General features: G+C 30.5%; 2 protein-coding genes across 3 annotated transcripts; one reads left to right on the top strand and one right to left on the bottom strand.

Moving 5' to 3' along the window:
• Nucleotides 1–5495: 5495 nt before the first annotated feature.
• Nucleotides 5496–6588, bottom strand: LOC107369352 (apolipoprotein D). Its single transcript, XM_015937319.3, has 4 exons — nucleotides 6360–6588; nucleotides 6065–6275; nucleotides 5869–5973; nucleotides 5496–5790 (listed from the first exon to the last, which is right to left on the bottom strand). The coding sequence occupies exons 1-4, from the start codon at nucleotides 6513–6515 to the stop codon at nucleotides 5666–5668; spliced, it is 597 nt and encodes a 198-aa protein (XP_015792805.2). The 5' UTR covers nucleotides 6516–6588; the 3' UTR covers nucleotides 5496–5665.
• A 2929-nt stretch (nucleotides 6589–9517) lies between these two features.
• Nucleotides 9518–14463, top strand: LOC107369266 (uncharacterized). Of its 2 annotated transcripts, none has more exons than XM_015937213.3 (16): nucleotides 9518–9669; nucleotides 9746–9825; nucleotides 9883–10033; nucleotides 10215–10351; nucleotides 10410–10503; nucleotides 10574–10731; nucleotides 11036–11170; nucleotides 11228–11464; nucleotides 11644–11754; nucleotides 11995–12066; nucleotides 12144–12303; nucleotides 12498–12680; nucleotides 12749–12869; nucleotides 12938–13158; nucleotides 13260–13775; nucleotides 13848–14463. In XM_015937213.3, exons 1-16 carry the CDS (start codon nucleotides 9585–9587, stop codon nucleotides 14327–14329), a joined length of 2943 nt encoding a protein of 980 aa, XP_015792699.2. In that variant the 5' UTR covers nucleotides 9518–9584; the 3' UTR covers nucleotides 14330–14463. The 2 variants fall into 2 exon arrangements, with proteins under 2 accessions (XP_015792699.2, XP_089125114.1); XM_089268988.1 differs by having other exon boundaries at nucleotides 9523–9669; nucleotides 9758–9825.
• The last annotated feature ends 204 nt before the right edge of the window (nucleotides 14464–14667 follow it).

The raw sequence follows: 14667 nt of genomic DNA, 5'->3' as shown, positions 1-14667 counted from the left end.
CAAATATTGTTTCTCACTCATCTTATATACTTGAATCTGAATATGCATCAAATTATTCCTTCTATCATCTAACAATACGAAATGAAAATATCTGATTATATTAGATTCTTTAATTGATACTGGTCACGGGAATAATTATCATAAAAAATAAATTTCAATATTTGCAACAAAATTCTCAGTAAGTCGTTTGCAGTGATTTTTGAAATCGTAATAAGTGTTGATAATAACACAATAATATCCGGTTATAATCACAGTTTTTATTTCTGATCAGTGAAATCAAATCATGAGTTTGTTAAATATAATAAGATCAGTATAATAATTTTTTATTCTGTTTTCTGTTTTGAACTGATTTCATCCAATTCCTGATTGCTATGAAATCCATAATCATTTAATTAATGATTACATCAAATTGCACATTGAGAATCAACGTATGGGTTATCTTTAGCATTGATAGTATCTAGCATTGGTCTGAATGTTGTTGATAGATTTCCCAGAATTGTATTTGAATGCAATAAAAGAGCAATAACGTGATCCATATCAATAAGTTTATCTAGAACTAACTGATAACTAACCATTCTTCTACCAAACATTATTTTTATTATGTACTGTAATATAATCTGACTGAATATTGGATAGTAACCAAGACTCTACCGACAAATAAATCAGCTCATAGTTTGTAGGGTTTGGCTTTTGGAACAATTGGATCAATTGTATGAAAATATTGAGTGTTGAAGCACCGGTGCTTTAAGTTTACTAAAGAAACAGAGATCAAATGTCACTGAAACACGGTTGTTACTGAAAAGATACAATTATTAATAACACAATGAATATCAAATTGAAACAAAAACTTAAAGAAAAATACACAAAAACGACCGAAAATGATTTCTTTCAAATTTAGACTTTTCAAGTTTGTAGAGACATAAGAACTGAGTACTTTTTTGAGATTTAAAAGTTTCTATGATCAATAGTTTTCAAGAAAATCGAGATCAAATTCTAAACTTCGATCGTCTTTTATTCAATTATGGAAGCAGACTTTTTTCATGAGACTCATTATACTGATGTAAATTTTAATGGCTAATGAGAAGATGCACTTATTTTGAAGAATAGAGTTTTCGGTTTTCTTCAAAACAGATTAGTTCGATTATTAGTTAAGCCGAGAATGGTATCAACTACAGTCATCATTATTTCACTAATTTAATTCTAAACTAATTAATAATTCAATTTTATTCAATAACTATCCAGCAGCGGATTTGGAGTATATTATTTGGTCTGTAAATGATCAAGAAACATCCTATTTAACAAAAAAAACTCATAAAAACCCATTTCTTGCTTTTTAAACCATTTTTGCTGGTTGAACTTTGAGCTGAAATGCGTAAAGTACTGCCAAAGGCTGAAACATTTGAGTTGAGAATTGAAAATGGCTAGGTTTGTAAGGGCAAAGAAACTGTGTCTATTGGTGCTATTAAATAGTTCATCCGATGGACAGTTACCTAGAAAATCGAGGTCAAAGTTGAAACTTCGATCGTCTTTTGGACAGTTATGGAAGCAGATTTTTTCACTAAACTATTTTTTCCTGATGTAGTTTTTGATGGAGATTCAGAAAATGGTCTTATATTTCAATAGTTCGTATCAATAGAAAAGAATGGTAGAAAATCAAGAGAACTATTGATACATTGTTAAAAGTATTTAATCCATAATAAAAGTTTACAATTCTCACTGACAAATAATAAGTTTCAGATCGCTAATATATAAGGTCACAGAATGAAGTCGGATTAACCGGTAGGATGTTTCTTGATCATTTACAGACCAAATAATATACTCCAAATCCGCTGCTGGATAGTTATTGAATAAAATTGAATTATTAATTAGTTTAGAATTAAATTAGTGAAATAATGATGACTGTAGTTGATACCATTCTCGGCTTAACTAATAATCGAACTAATCTGTTTTGAAGAAAACCGAAAACTCTATTCTTCAAAATAAGTGCATCTTCTCATTAGCCATTAAAATTTACATCAGTATAATGAGTCTCATGAAAAAAGTCTGCTTCCATAATTGAATAAAAGACGATCGAAGTTTAGAATTTGATCTCGATTTTCTTGAAAACTATTGATCATAGAAACTTTTAAATCTCAAAAAAGTACTCAGTTCTTATGTCTCTACAAACTTGAAAAGTCTAAATTTGAAAGAAATCATTTTCGGTCGTTTTTGTGTATTTTTCTTTAAGTTTTTGTTTCAATTTGATATTCATTGTGTTATTAATAATTGTATCTTTTCAGTAACAACCGTGTTTCAGTGACATTTGATCTCTGTTTCTTTAGTAAACTTAAAGCACCGGTGCTTCAACACTCAATATTTTCATACAATTGATCCAATTGTTCCAAAAGCCAAACCCTACAAACTATGAGCTGATTTATTTGTCGGTAGAGTCTTGGTTACTATCCAATATTCAGTCAGATTATATTACAGTACATAATAAAAATAATGTTTGGTAGAAGAATGGTTAGTTATCAGTTAGTTCTAGATAAACTTATTGATATGGATCACGTTATTGCTCTTTTATTGCATTCAAATACAATTCTGGGAAATCTATCAACAACATTCAGACCAATGCTAGATAGCATTTCAGCTCAAAGTTCAACCAGCAAAAATGGTTTAAAAAGCAAGAAATGGGTTTTTATGAGTTTGTTTTGTAAATAAGATGTTGCTTGACCATTTACAGACCAAATAATATACTCCAAATCCGCTGCTGGATAGTTATTGAATAAAATTGAATTATTAATTAGTTTAGAATTAAATTAGTGAAATAATGATGACTGTAGTTAATACCATTCTCGAAATATCGAGGCTTAAAGCTTTAATTTCAATGGCCAAAATCCAGAGAACCTTTGTTAAATTTGAAAAAGTATTTGATCTATTATGTGTACCAACAATTTTCATGGATAAACAATAAGTTTCATCTCTCTAACTCTTATGGTAACAAAATGCGGTCAGTTTAACTAATAATCGAACTAATCTGCTTTAAAGAAAATGGAAAGTTCTGTTCCTCAAAATAAGTGTATCTTCTCATAAACCATCAAAAGTAACATCAGAAACATTAGTTTCATTAAAAGAGCTGGTCTCAAAGTTGCACAAAAAGCGATCGAAGTTTCAAATTTGATCTCGATTTTCTTGAAAACTATTGATCAGAGAAACTTTTAAAACGCAAAAATGGATTTAGCTCTGATTTCCCTACAAACTAAAAGAGTCTAAATTTGAAAAAAATCTATTTTTACCCTTTTTTAACCATTTTTCTTCCAGAATTTGTGTCAAGTTATGCATAAATGTTACAATTGTGTCAGTTGTTCCTTTTTACTAACAAGTCAGTTATTGAATGGCTTTGAAATAAGTACATCGATTGGATATTTTGCTAATTTTGACGGATCAACTGTGGATTGACTATCCGACTTTTAATGAACTGCTTAATTGCTAGAAATTTATAGTTTATAAAGTAAACTAACTGCGACGTGAATTGGCCTTAGCGCTACAGGATTATGAAAAAAGTAAATATTGATAATAATTGTAATGCAATGTATATAACAAAATTAATCGACTTTCTTTTACTTAATGTCTTTTGAATATTCAAATAAAAGTGATTTATAACGACTTGAGTTTATATTCCCATTTATGAGTTAAAGTTAAACTAGCAACAAATAAAGTTATTGTTAACAATTCTAAAACTTTCTAACTTTCTCTAAACTTTCCGATTTTTGTGATAAAGATTCTCATTATTTTGGTCTTTACAGGATTATTGGTTCCATCTGCAAACGATGATACTTGATCATGATACGATGATTCAGTCAACCCTTCAACAATTCTGCGATCGTAAGAGTTAAGGAACTGATAACTTATTGTTAGTCGATGAAAATTGTTTGTGCACGTAATGGATCAAATACTTTTAACAATTTAGCAACGGTTCTTTTGATTTTGGCTATTGGCCTCAGAACTTAGAGTCTCATTATTTTGAGAAATTTTATAAATCATTGATGATTGATTAAGGAATGACGATTGCATATGATGCCATTCTCGGAATATTGAGGTTCAAAGTTTTTAGTTTTTAGAAAATAGTTATAAATAATAAATTATTATACTGAGCTCATTATATTTTAACCTGATCTAGTCAAATAACGATATATCAACCTTATGAATCTTTCAGAATTTTGTCAAACTTTCAATGAGAAGGTCCAAGAAGCGCTCAAAAACTTACTCAGCGCTTTCGGAAATAGTAAGTTATGAGATTATAACATGAAAGCAAACAAAAATTTAATGGTTTTGTTTCTTTTGATTTCAGAGAACTCATCTGCTGAAGCTTCAGTAAGTGTATTTAAGCGAGCCACCAACCCACTTCAACTCATCAATGATCTCGATGACCCAGTCCAATTTGCTCAAACTTTCTTGAAGGTTTGGCTTGATTTGGCTTGAGTTCTCTGAGGAAGCCAAACACAACGCTGAAGAAGCTCTTAAGAAGCTCTTTTCTTTCTTGGAGCAATTCAAATGTCAGTTAATCAAATGAAAAATTCAGCTGATATTGCGTTCAAACGTGTTTAATTGATGTAAAATAAATTTATCTCTTTTAACTAGCCCATTCTAGTGAACCAACTGAAGCTTCAGTCACTGTTGCCAAGCGAGTATCAACCCACTTCAAATCCTCATTGGTCTCGATAAACCAGGCAAGTTAGCTCAAGACTTCTTAGGAGCTTTGTTTGCTATGGCTACCGGACAAGGTCGTCAAAAGCGAGATGTTGCTGAAGAACCTGAAAGCACCTGGTCCACTCATTCCTTCAGTTGCTTAGGACGAACCTTTGCTTTTCTTTCCATTTGATTCCACTTGCAACTCGTAATTTGAGCAATAACCTCCTTCTGTGGTTTTAATATTTGAACTTTTAACTGAAAATTCGGTTAATGAACAAGAACTTTCTGTTTTACTTTTAGGACAATAATTGAATGATTTACATCCAGTTTCACCATCGGACCATTCATGACATAATGAAGCACATTGTTCAAAATTTAAATTAAATTCAGTGTGAATAACACCAGATACGATTTTGTTGCCCGTTTTTTGATACTTTTCAGATACTTTGGCTAAGTTGATTGAGAATAAGAAATTAATTAAACAAAACGAAAACTTGTTACTCTCTTTGTAAGAATACTCAAATTGAAATTTGAAATTTTATGTTCGATGATTTTCGGTAAAATCATGTTCACATTGAAACTTCGACGAATGTTTTTTGCAGTTATGGGTAAATAAAGAGGTAAAAGTATACGATTATCCGTTTAATTGGTAGATTAACTTGCACTCTCCGATAAATTGTAAGAAAAGTGTAAATTTAATTGATATTAACTTTTTGCTGTTTTGTCTTTTGCCATTTTGACTTTTGCTGTTTTGAGCCCAAACCGATTTTTTACAAATACTCCTTTCCCAGAAACCTGAATGTATGTATGTATAGATGAATAGATTAAGGCTAAGTAGCTTTTAATATTATGCAGGGGCTTCAAAATACAGGGGATATCAAAGAATGGAATATTTTTTAAGGTTCGAAAGGTTTTTTTTGTTCGGGATCAGAATTAATAATTCTGTTAAATTTGGTTCAGATTTTATCGATAATAGCTTATTCTGTGATTCAAATTAACAATTCTGGATTATGTCACCGAGGACAATGCCATGAAGTCCAACTGTGTCTAATTCAGCAACCAGATTTGCGACAATATTGTCGTCCAATGTTGGTTTCCTTGAAAGTATCCAAACATCACCTGGAAATAATGAAATAAAATTTGAATTAAAAGTTGCATTTTGGTAAAATCATTGTTCAGTGAAAGATGAATACTTACGGAAGTTAAACTGACCCAAAACATCGTTACATGAAACAACAAGAGCATAATTATTGTAATCAGTGTCAACAACCCAATATTGTGTAGTAAGGTAATAACCAGAACCTGAATGTTAAAAAACAAGAAATTAGATAATAAATTGAATATTCATCATTTATAAATATTAATAATAATCAGAATTCAGTATGAAACTTACCTAAGAAGGCTTTGGCTGTGAAAACATTGTCCTGATCATAAGACTTGGCGAATTGAACTCTTTCAACTTCATTGTTAACTGAATCAAGTCCAGTGCTGTTAGTAACAAAAATACCAATAGTTGCTTCAAACTTGTAGTCAGCTTTGATACAACGTTGACCATCTTCAAAATAAGGTTTGGTTGACTTTATTTCATACCAAGTACCGAGATACTGTTGAGAAAAGAAGACAAATCATTATTTTCATTGAAATATGAAATGAATGACTGTGTTTCATTTCAATGAAAAAAGTCTTACTTGATTGAGGTCAAATGGTTGTGGAAGTCGATTGGGTTCAGGGCATTTGCCAGGTTGAATACTTGTCTTGACTGATTTTTTGCATTCTTCACATCCAGTCGCAAAGACTAAGGCGAATGAAAAGGCGAAGACACAGAGAGAAAGAAATTGTTTCATTTTTATTGTTAACGAGTTAACTGGTTATTATGTTGAATAAACTCACAAATGATCTGTAAATGAACAACTAATAACAAATATTGTTTCTCACTCATCTTATATACTTGAATCTGAATATGCATCAAATTATTCCTTCTATCATCTAACAATACGAAATGAAAATATCTGATTATATTAGATTCTTTAATTGATACTGGTCACGGGAATAATTATCATAAAAAATAAATTTCAATATTTGCAACAAAATTCTCAGTAAGTCGTTTGCAGTGATTTTTGAAATCGTAATAAGTGTTGATAATAACACAATAATATCCGGTTATAATCACAGTTTTTATTTCTGATCAGTGAAATCAAATCATGAGTTTGTTAAATATAATAAGATCAGTATAATAATTTTTTATTTTGTTTTCTGTTTTGAACTGATTTCATCCTATTCCTAATTGCTATGAAATCCATAATCATTTAATTAATGATTACATCAAATTGCACATTGAGAATCAACGTATGGGTTAGCATTGATAGTATCTAGCATTGGTCTGAATGTTGTTGATAGATTTCCCAGAATTGTATTTGAATGCAATAAAAGAGCAATAACGTGATCCATATCAATAAGTTTATCTAGAACTAACTGATAACTAACCATTCTTCTACCAAACATTATTTTTATTATGTACTGTAATATAATCTGACTGAATATCGAAAATTTATTTTTTATAATGAATATCATATCAAATGAAGGCCAAGAAAATCTTCGCTAAAATAAGTCTAATTTTGTGCTAATTTGTCTAGAAATCGAGTCACCATGAAAGATTTTAAAATTTACTGACAAACTTATACCTTATTATTTAATTACAAAATGGAACTTGTTTGATGAACCATTGGTCTTTAAAACGAGTATCGACAACACAATTAATATATTTCAATATATTATAGCACATAATAAAATCTAATGATTGGTCCAATAATGATGATTGTAGGTAATGCCATTCTCGAAATGTAAAGGCTAAGTTTTGAGACAAATGGCCGAAATCAACAGAACTTTTATCATCCCAAAAGTGTCAAATTAACCATGTTCACTATTGAGTTTTATGTAAAAAGAGTTTCAAATCATTCTCTATTATTCAGGCTCAAATTGATTAACTTGTCCACAAATCGAAACTTGATTTACTGAGATGCGGACAATTTCTGGTTGATACTCACAAATCAGTTAATTAAGTTTCATGAAAATATCGACTTCCATAATTGAACAGAAAATGATCAAAATTCCCACTTTGACCATTATTTTGTCGAAAACTATCTGTCCGATGAAATTTTTCAATAACATTAATGGACTCAGTGTTTGTGACTTCACAGCGTCAGCCCTCTTGACTCAAATGAAAATTCAATATTAGTTGACCATTTGAACTCCAGCTATGTTGCATCAATTGAAAACCTTACTCAAGATGAATTTATCATTATTTACATTCTCAGCTTTCCTCACTTTTTTCAAAAATTGGCAAAGCTTCTCATCGCAATATCCTTAAATTGATTGTTTTTTTCATTCTCAGCTTTCCTCTTGAGCCTTTTCCTCATTAGACAGAGCTTCAGAACATGAGGTTGAACACTTAGAGATGTAACGCTAAGGGTACTGCTTTGACTGGAATTTGGAGATAATAGACTCGACTAGATAGAGAAAAATGAAAAAAAGAAAAAGATTATTAGATTTGCTTAATGAATCAATTATCCATAACATACCAAATCACAATCAATCTGAGGAGAGTAGCTACAACTTTCTGTATGCTTCTGAAGAACACCTATGGCATCATCCATTCGTTCCTCCATATATCTATTGAAAGATGTTGACCAGGAACCAGTTCCTTCAGATCCTTGAAGAACCGATACATTGATTGGTGAAGTTGGATTAAGTTGATGAGATTGGTTACAATATGAGTTATAATTTGGAGCAGTCGAACTATTCCAAGCATCTGGAGTGTTGATATAATTATTATAAAACTGGTCTTAGTCTCAACAAGAAAAGCTTGGTTATTCACGGTAAGATTTTAACAATTAGAATTGAAGAAATCAAAAATAAATAATTTTCTGTAATAAGACAAGAAATGAGAAAATTGTTGACAAGTCTTTGTCAAGAAATAAGACAACTTCTCATAAGACAAAGAAGACAAAGAAACATCAAATAAGACATTTGATATAAAATTGAAAACCTTACTCAAGATGAATTTATCATTATTTACATTCTCAGCTTTCCTCACTTTTTTCAAAAATTGGCAAAGCTTCCCATCGCAATATTCTTAAATTGATCGTTCTTGGCATTCTCAGCTATCCTCTTGTAGCCAGCTTTTTCATCAATTGCTAGAGCTTCCCATTCAGAAGCAACGATTTTAGATATTTCACCGAATGATGCCGTTTTATTTTCCTCTTTAATACGAGCTTGTACGTTCTCGTAAACAATGTGCATATCCTGAGGCTGATTTTTTATTATTGTTTGGCTGCTTTTTTCGATTGCATGTCCAAATTTCTCTTATTTGCTATTGTCCAGAGCATGGTGTTGAACATCTAATGCTGTAACTATGTCGACCAAAACTTAATTTTTTTCAATTTTTATTGTTTTATCATCTTTCTCTTTTTCTATTTCTTCTGTCTTTGTTTATTGAGTGGTTAAAAAAGAATTCATTTTATTGTTACATTCAATACTTTCCACTAAGTTTTTTGTCTCTCATCATGTCCAGTGACTAACACAGAACAATCAGGATAAAGAATGGATCCAAAACTGGCCATATTGATGTAGAATGCTCAAACTTTTTAATCGGTGAAAGATTTATTGAATTGATTGAAAATAAAGGCTAGGATTTACACAGAAAGATTGTATTGATAGTTTTGTAGTTTTCAAACAAATTATAAAATGCATTGATTAAATTTAATCAAAAGAGTAATCTTAACCGTTTATTGTTGTTCATTGATAGTCAATGAGTTATAAATACCGTTTCAATCAGCATTCGTCTCATTTCAACGCTAACAATAACTAAAATAAATTAAAATTTTTACAGTTGTGTTTGTTAATCAAGTCTAAACATGTCATCTTCACAGGCGAATGAAAGATGCAAAATGCTTTTTATATTATCAATTTGGGTCATCATACTTTCAACAATTAAAACAGGTAACAAAAATATATTCATTAATCTATAATAATTAAAATATACTCAATAAATTTCTAATACAATTCTTAAACATAGGAAATGCTACAGATTTGATGGATTTACCATTAAGCATAAGTAGCAAAAGCGTTAACATTCAAGCAACTTTAACCGATGCCGTAAGTTGAACAACCACCAAATTTGACTATTTTAACTCTTGATACTATTCATCTTAGGATGTGGACCATAAATATTTCATTCAAGAATCAATATCAGCTTCTGATTCACCCATCAAAGGCAAAATTGTGATCTCTGCTGGAAAGGATTCCTACAAAGTCTATTATAATACTGCTTCTAATTTTAACAAAGAACGCTTGGTTATTCATGGTAAGAGTTTATGATATGATATGTCAATACAATGCTCTGTAATATGGTTTGATTCGTAAGAAAATTTTTTGCTGACGGCAATGATTCAATAAGATTTTATTCATTCATGACACCCGCTTAAAAATGCTTGAAAATATCTGCTTTATTCTTACTTTTTTCATCATTTTTCACAATCCCAAAGACAAAAATTGTTTACCATTTAGCTACGAGAATAATTGGGATAAAACTTTACCTGGAATCGACAAACCTGTTACTAATCTGATACTCTTAATGGGACCTTCAATTTTATATCGACTTGATCATTCCTCACTTGTTTGGGTAAGCATTTCAATAACATTATGAGAATGTTTTATCAAATTCATTTGTTGATCAACAGAAATCAGTTGAAGATAAAAACATAAGAGGAACCATGATGAAGGGTGCGACAACTTTCATAAATGTAAGATTGAGAATCACTTATTATTACAAAAGTGAGTAGAAATCAATTGATTAGTTTGATCAAACTTACCCATTCTCGTCCTGATCATTTACAAAAACTAGAACATTTTGATGATGATTATGGAATCAAAAATCCAAGTAGAATTGTATTCAAGGGTAAAGATCCATCTTCAACGTCATTGGATTACTATGAACATCTTATTCTTGACATTTACCTTCAAAATGAGAGTAATCATGATAATCTTGCGAATGAAGTTAAAGTAAGTATTCCACTTTGCTTAATTATTCATTTGCAGTGATCAAAATAACAATAACACAATATTTTTAAAGCCATTGTGAATTCAAGAGTTTACTTGTGAAATTTTCCTAAGAATCCGTTTAATTTGCTTACGGATTCATCGCATTTCATGTTTTTATGTCCAAATTATTCAAAAATTAAGTGATGATTATTCAGTAATGAAATGCACACATCTCTCAACAATTAATAGAATTGCATTTTCACCAATATTTGAAGGGTTAAAAGATTATCTCATTTACATATTGATTTTCACTGATTTTGGTTAGCCTCTACCTGGGATTGGATGTCCATATTACTTTTCCATGGGTGATCCTCCATTTCCACAGTTGAAACCTAATTATGTACATTTCTCTATGTACGAGTACGTTAAAGGTTCAATCAATACTCAAACATTCAGTGAGGTTAGTTTATTTAGCCAAATATTTCCAATTTCACATTTATTTTCATCTCATTTTCAGATTCATGCATCAGAAAAGTACAACATATTACGAATAAAATCAAATGTTCTTGGCGTAACAACTGAAGTTATCTATGATTACAACCTTGGCCTTTCTTACCTCTTTCAAAAGGGTGGAACATGTAGCATATTATTTACAGATTTGAATTCACCTGGAATCAATTCTAATGGTCACTTCTATTTAGATGATCTTTTCCTTGTTAATTCTATTTTCAAATATCTTGGAAAGATAAATTTAGTGAGTAATCAACAAATATTTATTCATAATCTATTTAATCATGTTTTGAGGGAGTTTGAAAGGAATTCAGCTCTGAATGCAACAACCAAAGATTTTGAATTAGGCGAATTATCGTTGGATGAGCCGAAATCAAATGTAAAGTTGACGATTCTTGAATACTTTCTTGTATATTTTCTTAGGAACATCGATCTGGATATCCCGTCGACGTATGGGAAACAACCAAATATGCTGTTAATATAAATGGGAAAAGGGTCGACAAAGCAGTCATTAGTCAATATTTTGCTGAATCGGTAAGTTTATCATATTTTTAATGATTGTTTTACTGTTTTTAAACTAACAGTGTAAGAAAAACTACAAGACTGTAAGACTTTTTAATGGATTCAATTACAAAATAAGGTAAACAAATGTAAATGTAGTGAAAACGTTTTTCTAACATAACTTGTGAGATGTATCAAACATGATTTCCTTTTGTAACTTAATTTTTCCCTTTTCATTTAAATTATCAAAATCACAATCAAAATGGCTTTTAGCGAGACAGCGTAATATTTCATGGCTATACGCTTGTCAGTACCACAATTGAAATGTATAAATTTGATCGATCGGTTAGTATTAAAAATGATTATGATTGTGAAAGATTAATGATTCTGAACATGATCCATACATGTTTTTGTCTTGCTAGAAAAAAACTTACACTTGGGTGGATGAAATTACTAGAGATTACATGAACTTTGAAACGGCTGGAGCAGAAGATGAACTTCATGATATTTTCACGTTAAAAGAGTGCAAATACTTGTATAAAGATAAAAAATTAACCCTTGCCTTTAAATTACAACCTGAAGGTATGTAATAGTAAATATTAATGGAAACTGAGCTTTTCTCATTGCAATCTTATTTTTTAAATAATTGTTTATACATCATGACTCAACAAACTTACGATATTGAAATTGATGAGAACGAAAGTCATGTGGTTCAATATAAAATGTATAAATAATTGATCTCAAGTAATTATAATTTTTTTTCTTTCCTCTTTCAGATGGCGGTCATTTTTCACAACAACTTATAGAAAGTCACATTTACGAGATGAAACAAAACTTCTTGTATTTTATTATTTCGAGCGAAACAATCAGTCCACTTAGAATCGAAACGGTTCAATATAATTTCAATGACGAACAGCTTCAAGTTGATGTGACGTTTTTGGATTTACCTGATTTCCAATGTAGTTATCATTTCTCATTTCATGTAATTAGAATGTAATTTCATTGTCGAACTTTTTTTCTTTTACAGATATTTTAAACTCTCAAACTATGTCCGTTAGCGCATTTACATTTAGAAAAATGAAAATAATCAAAACAAAGGATGAAAATGAATGTCTGAACAAATTATCGACATTCATTGATACCATCAAGTAAATATCTCGACTCTGACTATTTTTATGTAATTCAAAACTATTAATTTTATCATTTTCTCATTCAGTGTAGTAATTTATAGACCATCAGATTCTTCTTGCGGATATTTGACAAATTTTGATGATTTCATGGAAGATACTAAATTCGGAGAACCATGCAGCGTCTATCACTTTCCTTTAAACAATTTGCGTCGCATTAATCAAGAATTACCACTCGATCAAATTCACGATATTTTTTTGAAAGACGTAGGAAATAGTTACTGGTTAATAAGTTTGAATGGTGAAAATTGTAAGTAATTCAATGCCGATGTTAAGTCCTTCAATTTTGAGTAAAAGTTATAAGTTTAAAAAAGTCTTATCACAATATCTTTCTCAACATTTTCTTTACAGTCGCAACTTATAAATTAATTGATGTTATCGATGTAACGAAAAATCAAGGTGACTCATCAGATTCCTTTGTATTCAAAATTAAAGACAACGAAAAATTAAAAAGCAACGATCAAGTAACAGTGACAGTACCAGATAGCAAAACGTTTGCTGATTGTTATCGAGCCTGTCATAATTCCGATCAACTCGAATGCAATATTTTTTCATTCTGTTCAAATGGCGACTGTAGAGTCAGTAGCCTATCAACTGACGCATCGTTTAATGAATCGCATGTGGAACAAGAAAAAACATGTTCTATTTACGCTTCGGAGGTTCTTAATGATTACTCAGAAGTACCTCATAGAAAATTTAAAACTCAGACTTCAATCGCAATCGAGACACGCCTTGATACTTGTGCAGAATTGTGTCATGCTTCACCTGATTGTTTATCCTTCCAATATTGCAACCTTAAATGTAGTTTTGGTGGTGCTTATACCGATGAATCTACTGAATATGATGAAGAATGCATTGTCTTTGTTCGTAAGTATTCTTACAAAAAGAGTAACAAGTTTTCGTTTTGTTTAATTGATTTCTTATTCTCAATCAACTTAGCCAAAGTATCTGAAAAGTATCAAAAAACGGGCAACAAAATCGTATCTGGTGTTATTCACACTGAATTTAATTTAAATTTTGAACAATGTGCTTCATTATGTCATGAATGGTCCGATGGTGAAACTGGATGTAAATCATTCAATTATTGTCCTAAAAGTAAAACAGAAAGTTCTTGTTCATTAACCGAATTTTCAGTTAAAAGTTCAAATATTAAAACCACAGAAGGAGGTTATTGCTCAAATTACGAGTTGCAAGTGGAATCAAATGGAAAGCGAAGCAAAGGTTCATCTGGAGCAACTAAAGGAACAAGTGGATCAGGTGCTTTTGGAATAATTATGTTGTTCTTGCTTGTCGGCGGTTTATTGGGATTCGCTGCACCATTTGGCTACACAAAAGTTAAACAAATACGCAATGCTTCGAGAGCCAATCACAATTTCAGTTGGACAAGACAAGTAAATGAACAAACTGAGAATATAAATTGAATTTAATTTACCCCAATTTGAAAACAACTGAATTTTATTAAATTTATATCTTGTTTCTAGTACGTAAGCACTAGAGTTATGATAACGCCATTTTAAAGATGTTTTTTCATTAAATTTGTCAGTTTGCAGAAAAACCATTTCTTTGTGAATATTTCTAATAGTTTTAATAGATCGCATAACATATAGTTAATTTTTTGACTTGGCTATCTATTTACTATGTCAAGAAATAAGTTAAATTAATTAAGTTTCAAAAATGATCTAACAGCATCAACATAAAATGTTAAAAAGACCTCCATGTTACCCTGTAGCAAAACTAACCTAAGACTATGAATTATACT

The sequence above is a fragment of the Tetranychus urticae genome, chromosome 3 (assembly GCF_039701765.1).
Source record: "Tetranychus urticae isolate SD_2017Ah chromosome 3, NJAU_TeUrti_SD_1.0, whole genome shotgun sequence".
In the NCBI taxonomy this organism is placed as follows: Eukaryota; Metazoa; Arthropoda; class Arachnida; order Trombidiformes; family Tetranychidae; genus Tetranychus; species Tetranychus urticae.
This window is presented reverse-complemented; position numbering and strand designations above follow the sequence as displayed.

Bases quoted from the DNA above. Each gene is read 5' to 3' on its own strand.
- LOC107369266 (XM_015937213.3), top strand. From the start codon at position 9,585: ATGTCATCTTCACAGGCGAATGAAAGATGCAAAATGCTTTTTATATTA. The intron at 10,034-10,214 runs GTAAGAGTTTAT...ACAATCCCAAAG, and splicing joins AGAACGCTTGGTTATTCATG to ACAAAAATTGTTTACCATTT. The intron at 12,681-12,748 runs GTAGTTATCATT...TTTCTTTTACAG, and splicing joins GGATTTACCTGATTTCCAAT to ATATTTTAAACTCTCAAACT.
- LOC107369352 (XM_015937319.3), bottom strand. From the start codon at position 6,515: ATGAAACAATTTCTTTCTCTCTGTGTCTTCGCCTTTTCATTCGCCTTA. The intron at 6,276-6,359 runs GTAAGACTTTTT...TTTTCTCAACAG, and splicing joins AACCATTTGACCTCAATCAA to TATCTCGGTACTTGGTATGA. The intron at 5,791-5,868 runs GTAAGTATTCAT...CATTATTTCCAG, and splicing joins TTTGGGTCAGTTTAACTTCC to GTGATGTTTGGATACTTTCA.